Below are 20,637 nucleotides of genomic sequence, written 5' to 3'. Positions count from 1 at the left end.
GTTTTCTTCTTCTTCCTCTTTAAGGTTTTATTGGCGGTTGACATACAACAAAATGGTGTGTTACCGCCACCAGCTGGTATGGAGTGTGGATCAAGATGACTTTCTTCCTTTTTTATATCCTTTTCCACAAATTTGTTATTCTAAGATATTGAAATATAAAGCAATAACAATAATTTCCAGAATTGTTTTATAAAATACCTCCTAATATAAATTGCATTTTCATTTAGCCTTAGAATCCTTCTTTCAGACTCATATTTCTGACGGTATACCGTAACATGTTCCACAGTTTTCTTGCCCACAAAATTCACACCTTCCCGTATCACGATGACCCATTTTATAAAGTGTGCTGTTTAGTCTTGCATGTCCGAATCTCATCCTTGATATCATTATCTCTTCTATTTTCTCCTGCGCTTCTCATCATCTCTCCCACTTTCATTTGAATTTGTAAAACCACCTACCTTTCTTCTCCATATCCCATTGTTTTTGTTACTTTCAACCTTAACCTTAATAATACTTTTGATTTCAATCTCACTGATACTTACACTTATGTTAATATCATTGTTTCAAATGACTTATTTTGCTGCCTCTGTCATTTCATTTCCGACATGTGCAGGAAACCCCAAAAATCACTGCACGTCCCATCATGTGAATTCTGTACAGAATTTGCTGTATTTCTATTCAATTCAATTTAATTTATATAGCGCTTTTCACAATTTGTATTGTTCCAAAACAGCTTTACAGGGGAAAATAATAAAAACACAAAAAGGTAAAACACATTACATGAATTATTCATGTTGAGATTTATTAGTATTGTGCTCTCATTTATATTTGATTTGTTTAATCTTTATTTATGTTTTTGAACCTGGCAGTCACATTGCGGGGTGTATGTCATGTGACCCAATCAATGACTGATTAGTGACTAAATGAATGCACCTGATTATGTTTAAATAAAAGCGCCGCCAGTCAGAAAGAGGCTGGTGGATGTGTAACAGTATTCCTGGTTGTCCGTGTGAATTACTCTGCTAACAATTCAAATGTCTGGTCTAATTGTTTTGCGCGCGTATACTCGCTGTGACCAGCAGGCGGCGCTCCGGCGAAACGAATCGTCTCCTGTAGATATTTCTACAGTTCAGCGGCTGTGATCTCTAGCGGCATTGAGAAAGCAAACGAGCCGCAGAAGGTTCGAGCAGGACGGGAGATATCCAAACATTGAGCTACTTCGCTGTTACTCGGATCCAGGAGATTACGGTGAGTTGACCTGCTTTTGCAAACCCGTCCGCAGACGATCAATATCACGCAGGCAGCCGTGAGACCCTCGAGAAATTTCCCAAACAGTTCCATAGTTTTCACCTTCCGCGCGCTGGTCTCCCTTGCGTACAGTACAGTGCGTTTTAAACATACTTTATATTTTCTATGCTCGCAGATTTCATCAGTGACGTTTGTTGGTGATCTCGCCTCCTGATGACGCTGATCGATCATATAACATCATTCTACTTGTTATATACAGAATATGAAACGCGTGTTATATGTGATCGTTATAAAGTAACGCACTTCATCACTGCATCGGGATAAATGTAACAGTGACGTTCTAAAATGCTATTTTGGATGATGTCGTTTTAATAGAATTGTCGATTTAACAAGAGTTCTGCTGATACGGTTTTACTTCTTTACGTTACGGGTGGAAACGGACACTTATGACCGTAAAGAGTTTTGCGTGGATGGAGTGAAGTTAGTTGTAGTGTTAATGTAACAGTGTTTGACTCGAGTGTTAGTGGATGTGCTCTGGGGGAGGGGAGGGGACGTGGCACTCAATCCTGCGTGTTTTACTAACACTAAATTATAGTTAACTTTAGTTTATATGTACACAGTTAAACGTAACTTACTCTGTCATCTTTTACCATGGTTTTATTTATTTGGTTTTATTATAGTTTAAATGTACTGACCTGGGGTATTGGTTATTATTTGCTGTATGGTATTGTACAGATGCGGTTATCCATACTATAACTATATGTACACTGTAGTGACCCAGTGCTAGTGGTTTTACTACAAGTAAAATAAAGTGATTTAAGTCATTTGATTGGTTTTTCATATTATATTGATGTTTCCTGGTTCTTGTACAGTTGAAATGACAACGTACTTCTGGATAAAGTACTATAGTGAAGAATATGATATGGTTTTCCATGTCCAAAGGAACACAGTATTGTCATGGTACACCGTCATAATAGAAACGGGTCGACGAATGTGTAAATGACGTGGCGGCAAATATTAATAATAAATAAGGTAGATTTCTCTCTTTTTTATGGTATATAAAGAATATATTATGAACCGTTTGTTTTCTCAATTCTTGCCACGCCATTGGACACATGTGTGGTATATTTGTCAACTACCCTGTTGCTATTTTTGTTAGAGAACACTGATTTTCTATTGTTTTAAAAATAAGGTAAAATGTGTTTTTTATATCTCGAGGGGATTTATTTAGGCTGGTCCTGCGTGTTGTTCACACATTTATCCAAAAAATGCAAGTTCGGTTCAAGTTTATTTCTTTGCGCTCTTCGCTATTTGTACGGTTGCGAGCCAGCTTTACAAAAATGCATAGTAGAACAAACAGTAGTGTCTCAAGTCGTGTTTATTAAAGGACATGGTAAAATGCATATATGATGGAAATGTGTATGCTGTGGTGGATTATCATATCATCTAAACGCAGTCTAGTCACCATATTGGCATTTGGGTATTCGATGGACTAATGTGCAAATGTGTCCTATGGTGTGACAGCAAAAATGTAGAGAAAATGAACAATGAAGATAAATCTCTATTATTCTATTGTATGTCATATAAATATCCCAAATATAAAATGATGTAATATTAACAACATTTTGTAAATTTTGCTGTTACGCTATAGGACACGTGTAGGATTTATTCGTCAACTACTCATTTACAGTGTGATGTCAAGCAAACCTCATCCTTGTTATGTTTCCCCCCGTCTCCAGGGGAATCTCTTTCTTATCACTTCAACATATCACTCACATCAGTTATATGAACACAAAAGGTCTCTGATGTGGATGGATGCACACGCTTATTTGATATCATGTGGTTATGGCAAGTGTAAACGTGTATAACAGTAATAATGGTCTCTACGTCTTGAAAATGACGCATTGAAATAAAACAGATTACAAATCTGTTCATATCCCATGTTTGTAATTGATAATCATTTTTTGTTTGTTTAATGTGATTTTTACAGAACTTAACAATAGTAACAATTTAGAAACAAACATTGTTTATCTTGTAAGGATAGGCTTTAATCTCAGGGGTGTAGTCATTTTCTGCCTGTTATCGAGTGACCACATCCAGTAACCTTCCCTGACTTAACCTCAGGCTGTTTCTTTTCACTGCAGGATTCACTTGTCTCTACAAGTTAATACTAGTTCCTCCGAACTTGAGTCAAATCATGTTCTCCTCACATTCCTGCTTTAAGGGGTCAAAAGCATTGATGACTACATACAAAGCCATGTTGTAGTTCTTTTTTAACAGAAATGTGTATGTATTTAAACAAAAGGAATGGAAGTGTTCTGTGCTATTTGTGTTTGTTAGCTGACTGTTGTCTTGGAAACTGTTGGGAATTGCATTTGCAACATGTCATTTTGGCTTCTTGAATGCTAGAAAAACTGAAAATGGGTTGAGCATCGCTTGTTGTACTTTCAAAGAAACATGCTATATTGATGAGATACGGCCCTTTGTCTTGCCTAGTTCATCATTGAGGTTCAGGAAAAAGCTGCAGAGTTCTTCCTTCAGGTTCTTTTAAATGAAGGAATTGGTTACGCACGGTTACATGTTAGCTTAGGATTTCTACTCTTTGTTTTTTGAATATGGGTGAAATGAATAAACAAAGTGACTTTCTCAAAGCCACCAGAAGTCATTGTTTGAGTAACCTACTGAACACAATGCATCTCTCTTTCGTTTGCCAAACCATCTTGCTGTTTTTCTTTTGTGGTTCAAAATCCAGACACTGACACAGAGTCAGTTTTCTGCTTATTTCCTGTAGTTTGGATTTAGCTATGGAAAACTAAACATAGACCAGCAGTTATGGTCAGGCACCTTTCCGTCACCCTGAACATCGGTGGCACTCGAGAGGCTGTGGATTAAGGAAAACGTTTGATCCATTTTAGCTGTTCGTTTACACGACTGGAACTTCTAGCTGGGACTGGAAACGCAAACCTTTGAAAACTGGTCTCAAAGTGCAAGGTTTTCAAGACCACGGCGTTATCGTCTCCGTGTAAACTCTGAAGGCGGCGTTTTCCAAAAACAATGACATCATACGCATGGGTATGACACGTTCAGTCTGTAGGCATGCACGAGTATTCCCAAAACAATAATGTGTTGTATGTTTGTGACATACTTTTTATCATTTCTCCAGCAAGAAGTAGATGAAACTAAATACTCTTTGAAGGTTTGATGTGTACGATATTACTGTATCGGCACTCAAGGTTAATATGAGATTGGCAGAAACTGCGTGTGTTAGCCAATCTTTAAAGGATTAAATGCAAAAAAGTCGGTCCCGATACAGAACTATCAAAATGAAGAAAACTCTGTAACTATGGGAAGGAAGAAGTTTTGCTGTTGTTTAAAGTTTGTTGAACATTGTTTGAAGTTGCAGCTCTGTTTACAAATCGCAACCACAGACTCGCTGCATGTAATGTTGCTGACTGCAGCGTGCCGACACTCTTTCACAGCCTGTGGCCTTTTGACTGGACTCTCTCAGTGTTTACATCTCCCCCTTATATTCCTCTGAGCTTACATTTTTCTGGAAATGCATTAATGCGTAAAATGCATAAGTGTGACTTTAAAACGTCCCTTTTTGTGACATTCTTGCTATAATCTGAATATTAAGTTACTTTTTTGAGTTCCTGATTTACACTTTTTTGGTATTTGGGGTGTGTTAGTGGATGTGTATATTTCTCTTTAGCGGCTTAGGCCTCAGATCCTCTACAACGTCATTATGTATAACACGTACACCGTCCAATTCAACACTGCATGAGACACAAATAAATGACGGTGGAATTCTGCATATCAAGGGAGACTGTACCGTTCACGTTTTGCAAGAAATGTGTTATCGAAGCTGTTAAATAGCGTAAATTCTTCTTTATTCTCCCTTTCAGACTCTTTTAGTGGGTGTATAGTGGTGAAGATGGGGGTTTGGAGTGTGTGTTGTATTTCACTCCTCAGCTGTCTGCTGAAGTTTTCCTCCGCTCACAGCGACTTCTTCACCTCTATCGGTATGTGACCTCGTTCCTTATTCATGATGTTTAGAGATGTTCAAGATTCTAGAAGAAAACAGAAGCACTAAGCTCACAAACGCCTCAAGCACTGGATTCATATATTTCTGCTTTAGTCCTATGTACATGAAGAGTTCGGTTCCAAAATGAGATAACAAATGAAAAATGTTTATTGTGTTAGTTAGCTGTATTTTTTTTATTATGGCTCAAATCAAGACAAACCAACTGCTGATGAAATTGATATTCATTGGAATGCACAAAATGCCCAGATTTATCTCAATTTGGAACCAGCTGTGTAATAAGCGAGTCACAATGCACTGGGATTGATACCACAGGATATTGTGACTTTCTAAGTTATGGAATTACAACGAAGAAAGAAAGTGATATTTGTGGGTGGTCACCGTGTGGTCTGTGTTTGCAGGTCACATGACAGATTTGCTGTTCACAGAGAAGGACCTGGTGACGTCATTGAAAGACTACATTAAAGCAGAGGAGAGCAAACTGGAGCAGGTCAAACAGTGAGTGATATCTGATGACATGGAGATTCTTCACTTTTGACTTCCTGAAATCTCGGGAAAGTGAAACTGAAGTCAGCATGCGGTCAGTTGACTTGGAGTTACAAATCCAACGGAACCCTGCCCGAAGAAATTGTAATGGTTTTGATGGAAACCATAAAGGTGTCTACTGGTACAGTGCATCCGGAAAGTATTCACAGCGCTTACATTTTTCCACATTTTGTCATGTTACAGCCTTATTTCAAAATGGATTCAATTCATTATCTTCCTGAAAATTCTGAAAATAATACCCCATAATGACAACGTGAAAGAAGTTTGTTTGAAATCTTTGCAAATTTATTAAAAACGCACATGTACATAAGTATTCACAGCCATTTGCCATGACACTCAAAATTGAGCTCAGGTGCCTCCTGTTTCCACTGATCTTCCTTGAGATGTTTCTACAACTTGATTGGAGTCCACTTGTGGTAAATTCAGTTGATCGGACATGATTTGGAAAGGCACACCCCTGTCTATATAAAGTCCCACAGTTAACAGTGCATGTTAGAGCACAAACCAAGCCATGAAGTCCAAGGAATTGTCTGTAGACCTCCAAGACAGGATGGTATCGAGGCACAGATCTGGGGAAGGGTACAGAAACATTTCGTCCGCATTGAAGGTCACAATGAGCACAGTGGCCTCCATCATCCGTAAATGGAAGAGCTGACCGCCCGGCCAAACTGAGCGATAGGGGAGAAGGGCCTTAGTCAGCGTGGTGACCAAGAACCCGATGGTCACTCTGACAGAGCTCCAGCATGTCTCTGTGGAGAGAGGAGAACCTTCCACAAGAACAACCATGTCTGCAGCGCTCCACCAATCAGGCCTGTATGGCAGAGTGGCGAGACGGAAGCCCCTTCTCAGTAAAAGGCACACGACAGCTCGCCCGAAGGACTTCCAGACCATGAGAAACAAAATTCTCTGGTCTGATGAAACAAAGATTGAACTCTTTGGCCTAAATGGCAAGCATCATGTCTGGAGGAAACCAGGCACCGCTCATCACCTGGCCAATACCATCCCTACAGTGAAGCATGGTGGAGGCAGCATCATGCTGTGGGGATGTTTTTCAACGGCAGGAACTGGGAGACTATTCAGGATCGAGGGAAAGATGAATGCTGCAATGTACAGAGACGTCCTTTATGAAAACCTGCTCTAGAGCGCTCTGCACCTCAGACTGGGACAAAGGTTCATCTTCCAACAGGACAATGACCCTAAGCACACAGCCAAGATAACAAAGGAGTGGCTACAGGACAACTCTGTGAATGTCCTTGAGTGGCCCATCCAGAGCCCAGCCTTGAACCTCTCTGGAGAGATCTGAAAATGGCTGTGCACCTACGCTCCCCATCCAACCCGATGGAGCTTGAGAGATCTTGCAAAGGCTAATGGGAGAAACTGTGTGACAAGCTTGTAGCATCATACTCCAAAATACTTTTATTGGCTGTAATCGGTGTCATAGGTGCGTCAAGAAAGTATTGAGCAAAGGCAGTGAATACTTATGTACGTGTGCTTTTTTATTTTTTTTAATAAATTTGCAATTTCAAACTAACTTTCACGTTGTTATAATGGGGTATTGTTAGTAGATTTTTTAAGGGAAATAATGAGTGAAATCCATTTTGGAATGAGGCTGTATTGCACATGACAAAATGTGGAAAAAGGGAAGCGCTGTGAATACTTTCGGGATGCACTGTATGGGAGGGATTCTGTTGGTGGGATGTTATGTGGTGGATGCCAACCATTAAATCCTACTGCATCAATGCCCAAAACGCACGACAGAAAACTATCGGTTCATAAATAGAATTTCTGTAATGGTTTTGATTGTTTTTTTCCTCCAAACCTTTGCTAATCTCAAATATTGATGTAAATGTCCTAGAATTCATTGCATTTCTGATGTTCTCCCCTGTCACTTTTCTTTCGACAATAACCAAATCAGTGTTTGAAAAAGCTCACTTTAAAACCGAATGGTCCATAGAATAAATATACCTGCACACGAATACCAGATTAATTCTGCATAGACCGTGCAAAGTAGAGTTTCTCTGGTTTGAACACTTTTTGTTGCCTGGATAGTGGTCAAATATAGTGATTTAGTGTTACGAAGTGCATCATTATGTGAAAAGGAGTATGATGAGTTCCTTTTTTTGAAGTCATGCAAATCGTAGATGAATGGGCAAAAACCCAAATCTCTAATAATTCTAGGAAACGATGTGCATTTGAAAAAGAATAAAAGGAGTAAAATTGAATGAAAGATTACTTGAGTAACACATGTCAGTATCGTAACGCAAGTCCGATTTGTTTTATACTGTCTGCTATATTCCATCAGACATGCTCAAATATAGAAAGGATAACTGTAGGGAAGAAACTATGCGTGTGCGCTCATGATCTCAGCAGTACTCTGTGTGTATCTTGTCAGATGGGCAGAGAAGCTGGATGCTCTGACACTCACTGCCACACAGGACCCGGAGGGGTTTTTGGGTCACCCTGTCAATGCTTTTAAACTGATGAAGAGACTTAACACAGAGTGGGGTGAAGTGGAAGATCTGGTGCTCAAGGATATGTCTGATGGTCAGTCTCGCTCTATTACAATACCATGATTGTATTTGATGTATTATTTACGGTTGAAGTACAGTTTTAAGTACATTTCTTTTCAAAACTAGGATGTAGTAAGACGCATCTCTAAAATAAATGTTCTTCTAGGCTTCATCTCAAACTTGACCATCCAGCGTCAGCATTTTCCCAGTGAAGAGGACCAGACGGGTGCCGGCAGAGCTCTTATCCGACTGCAGGACACTTATCAACTGGACACACAGACCATCTCCTCTGGAGACCTACCTGGTGAGTGACATACAGAAGAGATCCGAATGTAAATGGCAACAGTGTAGATTTGTTCTTTCAATGTATGTGTTTTCTAGTAGGCATCACCACAGCCTTGCCCTATACGAGCCGGCTGTCGGTAGAGGACTGTTATGAACTGGGAAGAATATCCTACTCCGAAGCAGACTACTATCATACGGAGCTGTGGATGGCTCAGGCGCTCAAGCAGCTGGACGAAGGAGAAGATTCCAGCATTGACCTGGTGACTGTGCTGGATTACCTCAGTTACTCAGTCTACCAGCAGGGGGGGCTAGAAAGAGCTCAGGATTATACAGAGAGACTGCTCACTATCGGTTAGTTTCTTTCGCTAAAATCTCCTGTTCCAGGTGTTTACCAAAGATCCAACGCTAAGTCAACATGTAGCTCGTCCCACAGCATCAGTACTATGGATGTAAATGATACCTTATATTGTGAAGAACATTTCAAGTAGATATTAAATTGAAACACAACAATGGTATTGCTAGTGTGCCGCTAGCGGTAACAAGATAACTTGGTAGAGATGCGGTTTTACACCCGAATGAACTGCTAGATAACACTTCCATCTCTGCTGTACAGACCCTCAGCACCAGCGAGGCCTTGGGAACCTGAAATATTTTGCATACCAGTTAGCCAAACAGAGGGAGACGGAAAAGGAGAAGGAGGAGGTCGATAAAGAGGAAGACAAGGAGTGGATGAAGCAGTATCTCCCTGAGAAGAGACAATACGAGCGGATGTGCAGAGGAGAAGGACTCAGGATGGTAAGTATATCTGTGAAGGCCGGTGATTACTGTAAAAGAGTTTATTTTATTTTTATAATTCACTGTATTGTTGATTTTCTTACGCCATGGAAGGGTTTAGCGGTCTGACCCCCTTTATTAAAGCTTCTATCTTTTAAAAACATTATCACACTGCTTTATAGCTATGCCATCAGCCAATTAGGATGAATCATATTGGTTGCGAATGTTTGCTAATGCTTTTCATTTTGCTTTTGCAGACCCCTCGCAGACAACGGCGCCTGTTCTGCCGGTACTATGACAATAACAGACATCCGTTCTACGTGATCGGTCCGGTTAAACAGGAGGACGAATGGGATCGTCCACACATCGTCCGATACCACAACATTATAACGGAACAAGAGATGGAGAAGGTGAAGGAGCTGGCCAAACCAAGGGTGAGTTCACCTTTAAACATGCAAGTATGCATTTCCTTTTAGTCGGGTGGTACTTTAAAATAATTTCTTAAGTTAAATGGTACCACATTGAACCAGTGCAATGATGTAAACATGCCAACCTAGTTACTGGGCGTCTTTAATTTAAGTGCTCACTTTAAAGCATACGTTTGTGTTTTGAAAACACAGGTTAGCGCTGATATTTACAGTGTGGTTTTGTTAACCTGTTGCTCACACTTACGCCCTTATATTAAACATTCGCTATGGGTGTAAGCATGGGCTCACATAGGGTCTGTAGGTAAGTTGTAAGCTCATAAGTCATAAGTGTAACCGTGTGCTCTTGACCGGTTGGCTCTACAGCTGCGCCGAGCCACCATCTCCAACCCTGTTACCGGCGTTCTAGAGACCGCCCAGTATCGCATCAGTAAAAGGTAAGGCTCCTGTTGGCTTGTGGCCATGCCAGCCAACCAGCTCCACTTACTGCATGCTGGGAAAGCAACTTTAGCACGAGCGGAGACAAATGGGATATGGACGCAATAGAATTCAAGTCTGACTTCCTGAAGAGATGAGTTAACAACAAATGACTAAAACAATAACCAGATAGTTCTCATTGAATGACCTATATTGCTTGACGGAAATTACTTGTATATTCATTTTTGAACATCAGAGTCTTCCGTTTGCAGTGCAGTAGACTCTGTGACCTTTCAAAGTTTAGCATATGATCCGAGATATCCCTGTTTGTTTGACCGTTCTTGGGAATGTTGCTCCCAAAACTTCTTCTTTTTTTCACGAGAGGACAGTCAAAACAGAGTTGCTCCTGCGACCCCTCAGAATTACGGGAATTCCTGCATGAATTATTCATAACATTTTGTTGGTTATTTAAATTAATGGACAAATCTCCAGACCTTTATCTTTATTGAAAGTCTGCAACCTTCATTGTCCGTAATGAAAGGCTCGATTTGGAGATCTGACCTGAACTTAACCCCCCCAAACTTTCCTTAAAGTCCCAGTGAAATAAAACAAATGTGAAATCCTATTATTCTTGAAATATTGCAGCGTTTATTGTAAATGGCTTATCGATGTGGGTCCTTCTCTTTTTAAAATTCATGTGCCCTCATAATCGGAAAATCGGAAAATTCACTTCCGTCCTGTAGTAACCATCAATCTTAAGTGACGTAATTTGGACGTTAACTCCTCCCCTTCACCTGTCAGTCTGCTCCCAGTACCATAACAAAATGCAACGGCTGTTTTTATACATCCAATCACATCGCAGGGAAAAAACAAGCCACGGTCACGATTTAATTCCGTTTTCCTCAGAAATGCATCAGATTACGGAAGCAAGCACGATCGAATGACTTTTAAGATAAGATTTCATATGAATATGATGCGAGTTGCCTGTTCCCACTTGCTGTTACTCATGTTACAATCATTCAGTTATTAATTATCAAGCTTAAAACAATATAAGAATTACATAAATTTGCATATTTATAAAAAATTGTTATTAAACATTTCTTATCACATTCCACCGGGGGCGCTAGGCTATGCCACTGTTTAAGAATCCCTTACACCGGGTGCGACGAGACACAACAAAATACATAAGAAACGCATTATAATTTACATTTTTGTCCACACTGGTCGCGTCTGGTGAGTGTTCAAACTGCAATTTTATGTTTAAAACCGAGATTGCGATATCGAAGTTTTAAAAACAGACAGCTGTTTACATCTTACTGTAGGATTGTGATGGATCCTTATACCTGTACGAGTGGTTTATGTCCCTGGTCAAGCCTGCAAATGTCGGTCCAGAGATATTATCAGCTAACAGTAGCAATTCAGCTCCTGGCACATGCCGCCCGCCAGCCGTGCAGTTCAGGTCACCAGCTGGTGTAGTTCAGAATAAGCATGTCTCTGGGGGGCACATGCCAACAGCAAACAGTGATCCCTCTTTTCACATGCCTGGCAAACTCGCCACCGCCCAGAACAGCGTCCAAGAGGTATGGGCTCAAAGACGAAGGGCAAAGGTCAGGAAGCATGCACACCTCATTACCCAAAAGCCTCGGTGTGCATACCGTCTCAACGGTTATCTGAGGAATGAGCCACAAACAATTAATCTCGACTTTCAATAGTATGTTGGGCTGGATAGAATCAAACAATACACTCCATTTGAAAAGTCAAGTTACTTGTATTGATATGGTGCTTTATGCAGTACAGGTCGTTTCAAGGAAGATTACAGTTCATGGTTCATATCAGAGCTGTGATGCAATGATGTTTGTTGCTGTAAATACAAATCGTATTGGATATTATGTGGTCTGAAGGGAAAGCTCTCTGATCACTCCGAACGGCTAACACAGATATGAAGACATTGCATGTGACGGGACTGAAAATAAAATTGTGTGAATCGTTTAGTCCGGATTCGTTCACGACCTGCATTACCTGCTAATAATACTAAAATCACACACTAACCACCACTTCATTTCAGTGCTCTATATGAATTCTTCTGACACTGAACAACACGCATCTTTTCTTTACAGCCTCCAAGGCTGTATTTAAACGTTCTGAAAATACATGTGAATTTACACTGTGTATTTTGTAATACTTGGTAATGAAAACATCGCAGTGTGATGCTTTGCGATGGTTAATAGAAGTCTCTGTTCTCAGTGCCTGGTTAGCCGCCTACGAGCATCCGGTTGTGGATCGTATAAATCAACGCATAGAAGACATCACAGGACTCGATGTCAAGACGGCCGAGGAGCTGCAGGTGGAGATCAGTTTTAATGCACGGGAGAGAACAATAGACCAAGAAAAGAGAAAAATAAAAGATTTATTGTTCATTGGTCTGTATTTAAATCTGTTGTTAGGTGGCAAATTACGGTGTCGGAGGACAGTATGAGCCCCATTTTGACTTTGGACGGGTAAATAAAACATTCTTCAATAGTCCTCAAGTTAAACGTTGTAGTGAAGTACAGTCATACGCAGTGCGTTGGGATTGAACATGCTTCTGTCCTCCAGAAAGATGAACCGGATGCTTTCAAAGAGTTGGGCACGGGGAACCGAATAGCTACCTGGCTGTTCTACGTGAGTATCTTTGGAAAACCGTATTCGAGATGAACGATACTGCCGTGATATTAAACTCCTGTGGTTCATTGCAGATGAGTGATGTAGCAGCAGGGGGCACCACAGTATTTTCAGATGTTGGAGCCGCAGTAAAGCCAATAAAGGTGCGTTGTGTTTGTGTGTGTTTTCAGGAAACCCCACATTGCGGGGATCAAAGAAAATATTCCAGAAACGTTTTTTTTTATTATTAATCATACGAATGTGCTGTTATACATTTACAACCAGTGCTCTTGGAATACAAGTCTTATCGAACTGGAGGAATATTGTTGTAAACTTCTGCTTCATAGTCTACGAAAGGTTTCAATATTTGAATTTTTGTACGTTTCTGTGCTTAGGGTTCGGCAGTATTCTGGTATAATCTCTTTCCCAGCGGAGAGGGAGATTACAGTACACGACACGCAGCTTGCCCGGTACTGGTGGGCAATAAATGGGGTGAGTCGCATTCTGTCATGAAGATTATGACAGCGTTTATATTCATGTCCTGTATTAATGAGACGTACTTTTCTTGCTGTGAGCATTTTTAATCACATCATTTGCGATGTATGTTTTTACCAGTCATAAACAGGCCTGAATTCAGTTTCAACTATTAGCCCTGTTACCATCAACCATTACTTTTCTAAACTTTTAACAGTAACGTGAAATAACATTGGTTTCAAAGCATTTACACACATTGACTTTCTTTGTTTGATATACAGTAACCTTTATAATGTTACAGGAATGCACTCTTTCTTGACCTATTTTTTATTGCTGTTAGTTTCGAATAAATGGATCCATGAGAGAGGGCAGGAATTCAGAAGACCGTGTGGCCTGAAAGAGACTGATGGAACGCACTAAAAATCATAACCTTCGTCCTCATGGTGTCTTCCTCCGAGACTCTGAACAGACTATGAAAACACAGCACCTTCCCTTTGTTCACAGCAGCCCACGTGGGACTCGCTTATCTTTTTTGAAGTTTTTTTTACAGAAGCATACATGTGTATGTGCGTGTGCCAGCCTATGGGTTACGTTACCTCAGTTAGTGCCTTTCGTCATAGCCCAGCAGGGCTCCAAAGGATGACACTATTCCTGACAACACTCCATAACAGCTCTTTAACTATTGCACTGTATATTAACGCTGTCATATAAGAGCTGTTAATACGACTAAAGGCCGAACCAAAGTGAAACATGAAAAGTAAAAGCACGGAATGAATGTTCACAGCATCACAGAATAAACCAGATTTTTTTCAAAGTGACTTTTTAACGTCGTCATTTCTCAATCGAATATATTACACGGCTACAAAATAGAACTTTCATTTTTACAGCGATTTAATTCAAGTCATTGGTTATTGAAATATATGATCAATAAAATGTCTTTCAAATTTCACATTTATTTGATTTCAAATGCATATCAAAAGGCTGAAGTAAAAAAAGAAAAGTACACTAACCCTCTTCTCTCAACAGGTAGTGGTCTGGTTTTTGTTGAAACTGCACCTATTGTACTATTGCTCTTGTATGACATATTGCTTATCGGTGTTTAAAGTGAATTTGTGTGTGTGCAGGATAAATCCACAGCTCGGCGGTGATATTATCTTCCGATCAGACCGTAGAGCTCTTGACATTTACACATTGTCCCATCAATCCTCACCTGACCTCACCTCTGTCGTTCTGGCCATCTCACAGGACTGTTTAACACTGTGACATTTGTGTCATGACAGATAAAGCGATATTCAAAGCCAAAGGTCCAGAATGTGTTCCCTATCTAAACACGACAATGGTTCAATAATATACAACTGAGTACACGGCGAGGTCAGTGGTCAATGTGACGGTCTCATGGCCCTCAAATATTGCGTAAAGTATAAACCATTGTCACCTTGTACTGACCCCATACAAGCTTACTGAATCTATTCATGCTTCTGTAAACTGATCGGGTGTCATAGCAGAGGAAGAACCTGTTTATTTTAAGCAGCTCTTTGCTTTGTGCAGAGATCTAGTGTGCATTTTGTGTTTATCTTTGGAATCAATGTTTTACACAGAAAAAGAATCGACGCCATGTTGACTACTCTGCCATCTTCATTAAATGCCTAGAAAACAAAAGCAGGATATTCTGCTGCACCTTAGTTTAGTATGTGCCTTAAAATGATACTGTTACTTTATCACGGAGTATAAACGCTTTTAAGCTTCTAGCAATTACAATAAACCCAAAAAAACAGCTTTTGGTTTATGGATTGGGCATTTTGTAATCCGGTTTATGGGAGCCCTCACGGACCCGTCCGAAGCAGGCCAGCAACAGGTCGACAGCAGCCGTTACTGTTGACTTAATCTCATCCTCAGTTCTGCCTTGCTTTGGGTTCACCTCCACTATATCTACAGCAGACAGCAGCCCTGGAGAACAGATGACACGGGTACAGTTAAAGCTGCTATCTGTAACATTTTGGTCAAAAATAAAAGCAGATGTTGAGCAAGAAAATAAAAAATCTGTTTCCGTTTACCATAACCCTATTCACAGAGACAAGCCTGCTGTAATGAATGATCAGTTGAGCAGATGGGTTAGATTTAGCAGGAAATATCATCCGTTAATACAGATTATGTAAAGTAACATTTTATGTTTTAAAAAGAGAGACATAATGACACGCATTAAAAGTCATTTACCATGTCATTCAACCTCTCTTTCATCTGTAGAACACAAAAGAAGATATTTTGAGGAATGTTTGTAACCAAAAAGCATCGGTCCAATGCTTTTTGGATACCAACATTCTTCAAAATATCTTCTTTTGTGTAGAAGAAAGAGATCCATACATGTTTGAAATGTCAAGAGTAAATGATGTCAGAATTTTCATTTTGGGGTAACTATCCCTTTAAGGGTAGATGTATGTTCAACAGCCAACTTAAGGCAATGAATCCGTAAGGATTAGTAGTTGCCTACTAAATGCTTTCACAATAATAAAACGTATATTCTCACCTGTCTGGCAGATGTGTTCAGTGATATAAATCCCCTCTCTATAGGTCAGACCTCCAGCTACAGGTGTTCCTGTTGCAGGTGATACTGAAGGGTCCAGTGCATCGATGTCAAAACTCAGGTGGATGGGTTTTTTCACCCTAAACCATAAAAGAGTGGACATGTTTTTGGTGGATACATTTGAAATCTGTCTGAATCTGCAAAGTCTTACTTTGAAAACATGTGCTCGCATGTCTGCTCCATGACTTTGGCTATTCCAAGGCGATCAACGTCCGTCATGGAGAAGGTTTTGATGCCCAGATATTTCAGGATATAACTGGCGCATGAAGATGATGAAAAGATTACGAATCAGTGAAATAATCTTTTTTTAACAATCTGTTTGAACAATCACAATAGCGATGCAGTCTCAAGGCTTACTGTTCTTCTGGATCTACATCCCGAAGTCCAATGTACACAATGTCTTTAGCTGCTATACAGGGCTGTATCCATGAGAAATTTGGAAGTATGGGAATCTGAGAAGCATGAGAGAAATATACTTACAATAATAAACTTTTCCTACATGAAATGAAGCTCAAAGGGCTTCACAAGATAAAATGAGCATAAAAACAGTTTGACGCAATATTAATAAATAATAGTCTTTTTTAAGACCTTTCCAGGGGTCAATTTAAAACAAAACTATGACAATATGATACTACAAACTGTAAAAAAGGTCTACTCATTCTAGAATGCTTAAACATACTGAAGTAAATCTGAATTTCTTTTTTTGTATTTTACAAGTCAGAAAGCTTTACAAAGACTATTGCAGTGTGAAAGCCAGGAATGTTAATGGCAACTCCATAAATTCCCAAACTCATCTGGGAAAGCCCACCTCCTCACGCTGACGCATATTGCAACACGTTTCAAAACGCAATTCAGTTTTCCTCTGTAAACGGTGGAAATGAATTTTTAAACACATGGGTGTTAAGTTTACCGATGCTGAAACAACAGCTGTGGAACGTTACAGCTCTTCTGTAAGACTTAGACAGTGATGAAATTCACAGCAACGTCCGCAACTGTGCAACATATTATACTGAATAATGCAAGATTATCAGTCACCTTTGAGTGCAGTTCATGAATGAGGTAAGACAGCGGCTGGCCGTGAATGTTTCCGCTAGGTGTGGTCAAAGGTGTGTTGATGTCCGCATGTGCGTCCACCCATAAAACACTCAACTCGTTTCTTGATGCTGCGTGACCAGAGATCGAACCGATTGCTAAACTGGAAGAACCAGATGAAGATTTTCCTTGAATTAGATTTTCTACATTAGATTAATTCATGTCTTTTTTTAGCCTAAAAGATCAAGGCGCCTCTATGCATGATGTTGTTGTAAGGACAAGGGCAGCTTAAGTCATTTGGAACAACAGAGGTGTAACCTGTGATCTCCTCCCAGCATCACGCATGTGTTGCCATCACTCTTGACTTTATGCACAGCGCCTGCAAGCAGCTCATTTGCATGGCCGACCGCTCTCGGCATCTTCACCCTGCCCACGGGTTCATCGTTGGGAATGTCTTCAAATGTCAGATTTCCATAATCCTTCACTATACAACCTAGAGAGGGACAGATGTTCTGAAATTTGTGAATTTTTTGAGAATGCAAATGAAGAAACAGCTAAAACTCTTGAATGAATATCTACATACATGACTTATTTCAGACAGTCTGTAACTTATGTAATAAGAGGTGATTGGATTGTGAAAGGACATTTTAGTTGCTCCTAAATTGTTTACTATGTACTAAAAACATGAAAGGGTTAATTGTACAAAGATGTAATTCATCATTTTAGCCAAAGTCCTGTGAACCGGAAGTTGCAATTATTTTTAATGTGAATTTTGACACATTTCCGAGTAAAATGGAATTTGAATGAGAAAAATAGTGGGCGTGCCATCCGCTTTTTCTGTGATTTGGTTGGATGTATCAAACCTGCTGTTTGCATTTTTAAATGTAACTGGCAGCTGAAGGGGAGGAGTTAACGGATGCTCCGCCCAAGCCGCCATACATACGCAATTTAAGATGGTTAGTCGTCACAGGAAAGAAGCACATTTTCAGATTTTAACTGAATGTTTTGAGGGCACACACATTTTAAAAAGAGAATGACCCACATTGATAAACTTTTGACGCTGAAAATATTTCATGATAAAATAAGCATTGTAATTTTTTATTTCACTGGGACTTTAAGGAATGTACAATTGAAGTGAATGTGGACTGCGACTGTTAAGGTCCGTTCATACTAAGGGCAATAACTTAGTTTTAAAAAGGAAACGAAAGCGAACACTGCACACAAAGGTTAAAGACAGAAAATAAAATATTAAAAGACATACTCCTGATCAGGTTTAAAATGAACATTTCAGACATTTCCCAGAGTTCTCTTTTCGTTATACAATATCAACTGAAGTTATGTAGTAACAGCATTCAACATCGCCGGGTTTGTTCATCTGTAATGCCAAAGCACGCTTCACTCTTATTTAGTAACATAAATCTGTTACTAATGCAATACGAACAGAGGGGGTGGTGCTGGGTCAGTGTTGTTGCTCCAGTTAGATTGTGCTTTCAATAGTAAATAAATAAAAGAAAACATTTGGCAGTCACCGATCTTGTTCATGACAGGAGTCTCTCTTTGGCTCTATGTAATGACACGTTTATTCTTAGTGCAACAACAGTCACAAAAGAAGCAATAGATGTAGGTCTTTCTTAAAGTGTTTAAAGCCCATTTATTTGTGTTTTTAAAGCAAAGTTAGTCATGTAGTGCTATTTTCACGATTGTGACACCCACAATTGTACGTATTCCTCATGAACGGACATAGAAAGATGAAACTATTAAAGTAACTATTTAATGTCCTATGAAGAGTCATCCCTTCTCCATTTGTTGGGTTTTTTCCTTTTGGTTTGTGCATGTGAATTCACAGAAATGTGATGTTTAAACCATCAACAAGGGTTCGGTTAAATATAAACAGATATGTTGGTGAGTGTTTACATCACATCCATAAAGATGGAATTATGATGAAGAGCAAGTGCTGAACAATTGGAGTTTTTCCAGTTTAGCATCAACACATTTCTGTATAAGAAGTCTGTATTCTGAATGTTTCACAAATATTTTAATAACCAGTTTGAGTACTTGTGCGGTGTGTCAAATGACTTTTAAACAACAAATCTTCCATGTAGTTTCTTAACTAATATAAACTAATATAAAAAGCATTTAAAACGTTTAAAAAAAATAACTATCGTTTAGGAATGAATCCAATTGTGTCTAAAATAGTTCGAATTAAAGTGAAGTGTACTGGTTAACATTTTGTCATATTGTGCATTATATCTAAATCTGTCATATTTTGTGTTCCGAATGATATGCAAAATAAAAATATATTTTAGTATATTTCGAATTGTATAGTTTTATTTAATTAACATTGCATATAGGAAATTATAGTCTGTCTGATTTTGACTTGCATAACACTGTTGTATATAAAGCATTCTGTAATATAGTGAATTAATAACTGTAGTAAATATATATATAAATATATATATATATATTCAAATATAATTTGAATGTCTATAATTTACATAGTGTCATATTTTCATAGTCCATGCCCACTGCATAATATTTTCCTAATATTGTATTCTGTATCTATTCACTGTATATCTTGCACTTCTGGTTAGACCCAAACTACATTTCGTTACACTGTACTTGTATATGTGGAATGACAATAAAGTTGAATCTAATCTAATCTAAAACACTGTGATATTTGTTATAATATAATACTATATTTACAGTACTAATATTCCTAGATAATAGAGGAAATAGAGTTTATCAGGACACTGAACTAGTGAAGTGCTGGATGAGATGTCTGGTCATGAGTGTGATCAGCGTGTGGATGCGCAGTAACGGTACCTTGCCCTTTAAGCTTCTGTGCCAATCCCGCAGCTCGGATCAGATCTGGTCCTCTCTGCACACCATCCCTCCTCTGCGGTCAATGACACGAGCATTACACACAGAGCACCATTGCATTAAACAGCACCATTGCATACAGTGTTACAGTCACGCGATCTCGACGTTTAAACGTGATGGTTTTGTAAAGCAGAGCCCGACTGAGACGTATAGGCGCTTTATCTCACCTGTCCTTTAGAGAAAGGTGCGCCGATTATTCCCACACAGTGATGGTGATGATGGTTTCGTGTGAATATATAGAAAGCGGATCGGAATCGGCCGAAACTCTTATTTAGCGCCATGATTCACGCGCGCTCCAGAATAACTCGCGCGCGTCTCTGACATTAAAGCGGATTACGGGAGGCGTGTCCAGACACACGTGTCGTGTTAAAGCGACAGGACTGATCTCTGATGAACTGAGCTGATGATGTTGTTGTTTTAATATGGGAAGAAATTATTTTTAAATGACAATATTGACTGTTTAAATATAAAGAGCTTCATTATCAAAATAAGCGAATTATAACAATATTGGAAACGCAAAGTCTATTCTTTTCGTTTCTATACAACAGCTCACTATGGAAATGTGATTTAATACATTATTTTGATCTGCTGTACGAACGGTAAAATAATAATGGTGTCCGAAAACGATTTAGACACAGATTACGCCTGTTGACTCCAAAAACAGATTATTGAATTCTCTCTTCCTTTACAAAAATTAATCCATCATTTCTTTTCTCATGTGCTTCTATACGAGTGTTCATAAAGTGCTTTATAAGGCGAGACATGAAGAATATGAAGAGGTGA

The 20,637-nt window shown here is 39.3% G+C and overlaps 2 protein-coding genes across 2 annotated transcripts; one reads left to right on the top strand and one right to left on the bottom strand.

The window, feature by feature from the left end:
* The first annotated feature begins 1,153 nt into the window (after positions 1–1,153).
* On the top strand, positions 1,154–13,841 carry p4ha1a (prolyl 4-hydroxylase, alpha polypeptide I a). Its single transcript, XM_079476088.1, is given in 15 exon segments — positions 1,154–1,248; positions 5,154–5,270; positions 5,692–5,788; positions 8,229–8,380; positions 8,513–8,650; positions 8,728–8,982; positions 9,245–9,426; positions 9,663–9,839; positions 10,197–10,267; positions 12,492–12,690; positions 12,692–12,745; positions 12,843–12,908; positions 12,983–13,051; positions 13,283–13,379; positions 13,702–13,841. Coding segments are annotated over 14 exon segments (1,725 nt in total). The 5' UTR covers positions 1,154–1,248; positions 5,154–5,182; the 3' UTR covers positions 13,782–13,841.
* Positions 13,842–13,907: 66 nt separating this feature from the next.
* On the bottom strand, positions 13,908–20,599 carry arg1 (arginase 1). The gene is made up of 8 exons (XM_079476089.1): positions 20,022–20,599; positions 19,798–19,870; positions 17,293–17,467; positions 16,978–17,137; positions 16,300–16,394; positions 16,094–16,198; positions 15,886–16,022; positions 13,908–15,308 (listed from the first exon to the last, which is right to left on the bottom strand). The coding sequence occupies exons 1-8, from the start codon at positions 20,133–20,135 to the stop codon at positions 15,145–15,147; spliced, it is 1,023 nt and encodes a 340-aa protein (XP_079332215.1). The 5' UTR covers positions 20,136–20,599; the 3' UTR covers positions 13,908–15,144.
* Between the last annotated feature and the right edge of the window lie 38 nt (positions 20,600–20,637).

The sequence above is a fragment of the Barbatula barbatula genome (assembly GCF_947034865.1).
Source record: "Barbatula barbatula genome assembly, chromosome: 16".
NCBI lineage: Eukaryota > Metazoa > Chordata > Actinopteri > Cypriniformes > Nemacheilidae > Barbatula > Barbatula barbatula.
The sequence above is the reverse complement of the archived record's forward strand: the minus strand, read 5'-3'. Positions and strand labels throughout refer to the sequence as shown.

Excerpts from the sequence above, each read along its gene's own strand:
- arg1 (XM_079476089.1), bottom strand. The coding sequence starts at position 20,135 with ATGGCGCTAAATAAGAGTTTCGGCCGATTCCGATCCGCTTTCTATATA. Across the intron at positions 17,138-17,292 it reads ATGCTGGGAGGAGATCACAG|TTTAGCAATCGGTTCGATCT; the intron begins GTTACACCTCTG and ends TGGTTCTTCCAG. Across the intron at positions 16,199-16,299 it reads GATGTAGATCCAGAAGAACA|TTATATCCTGAAATATCTGG; the intron begins GTAAGCCTTGAG and ends TTCATGCGCCAG.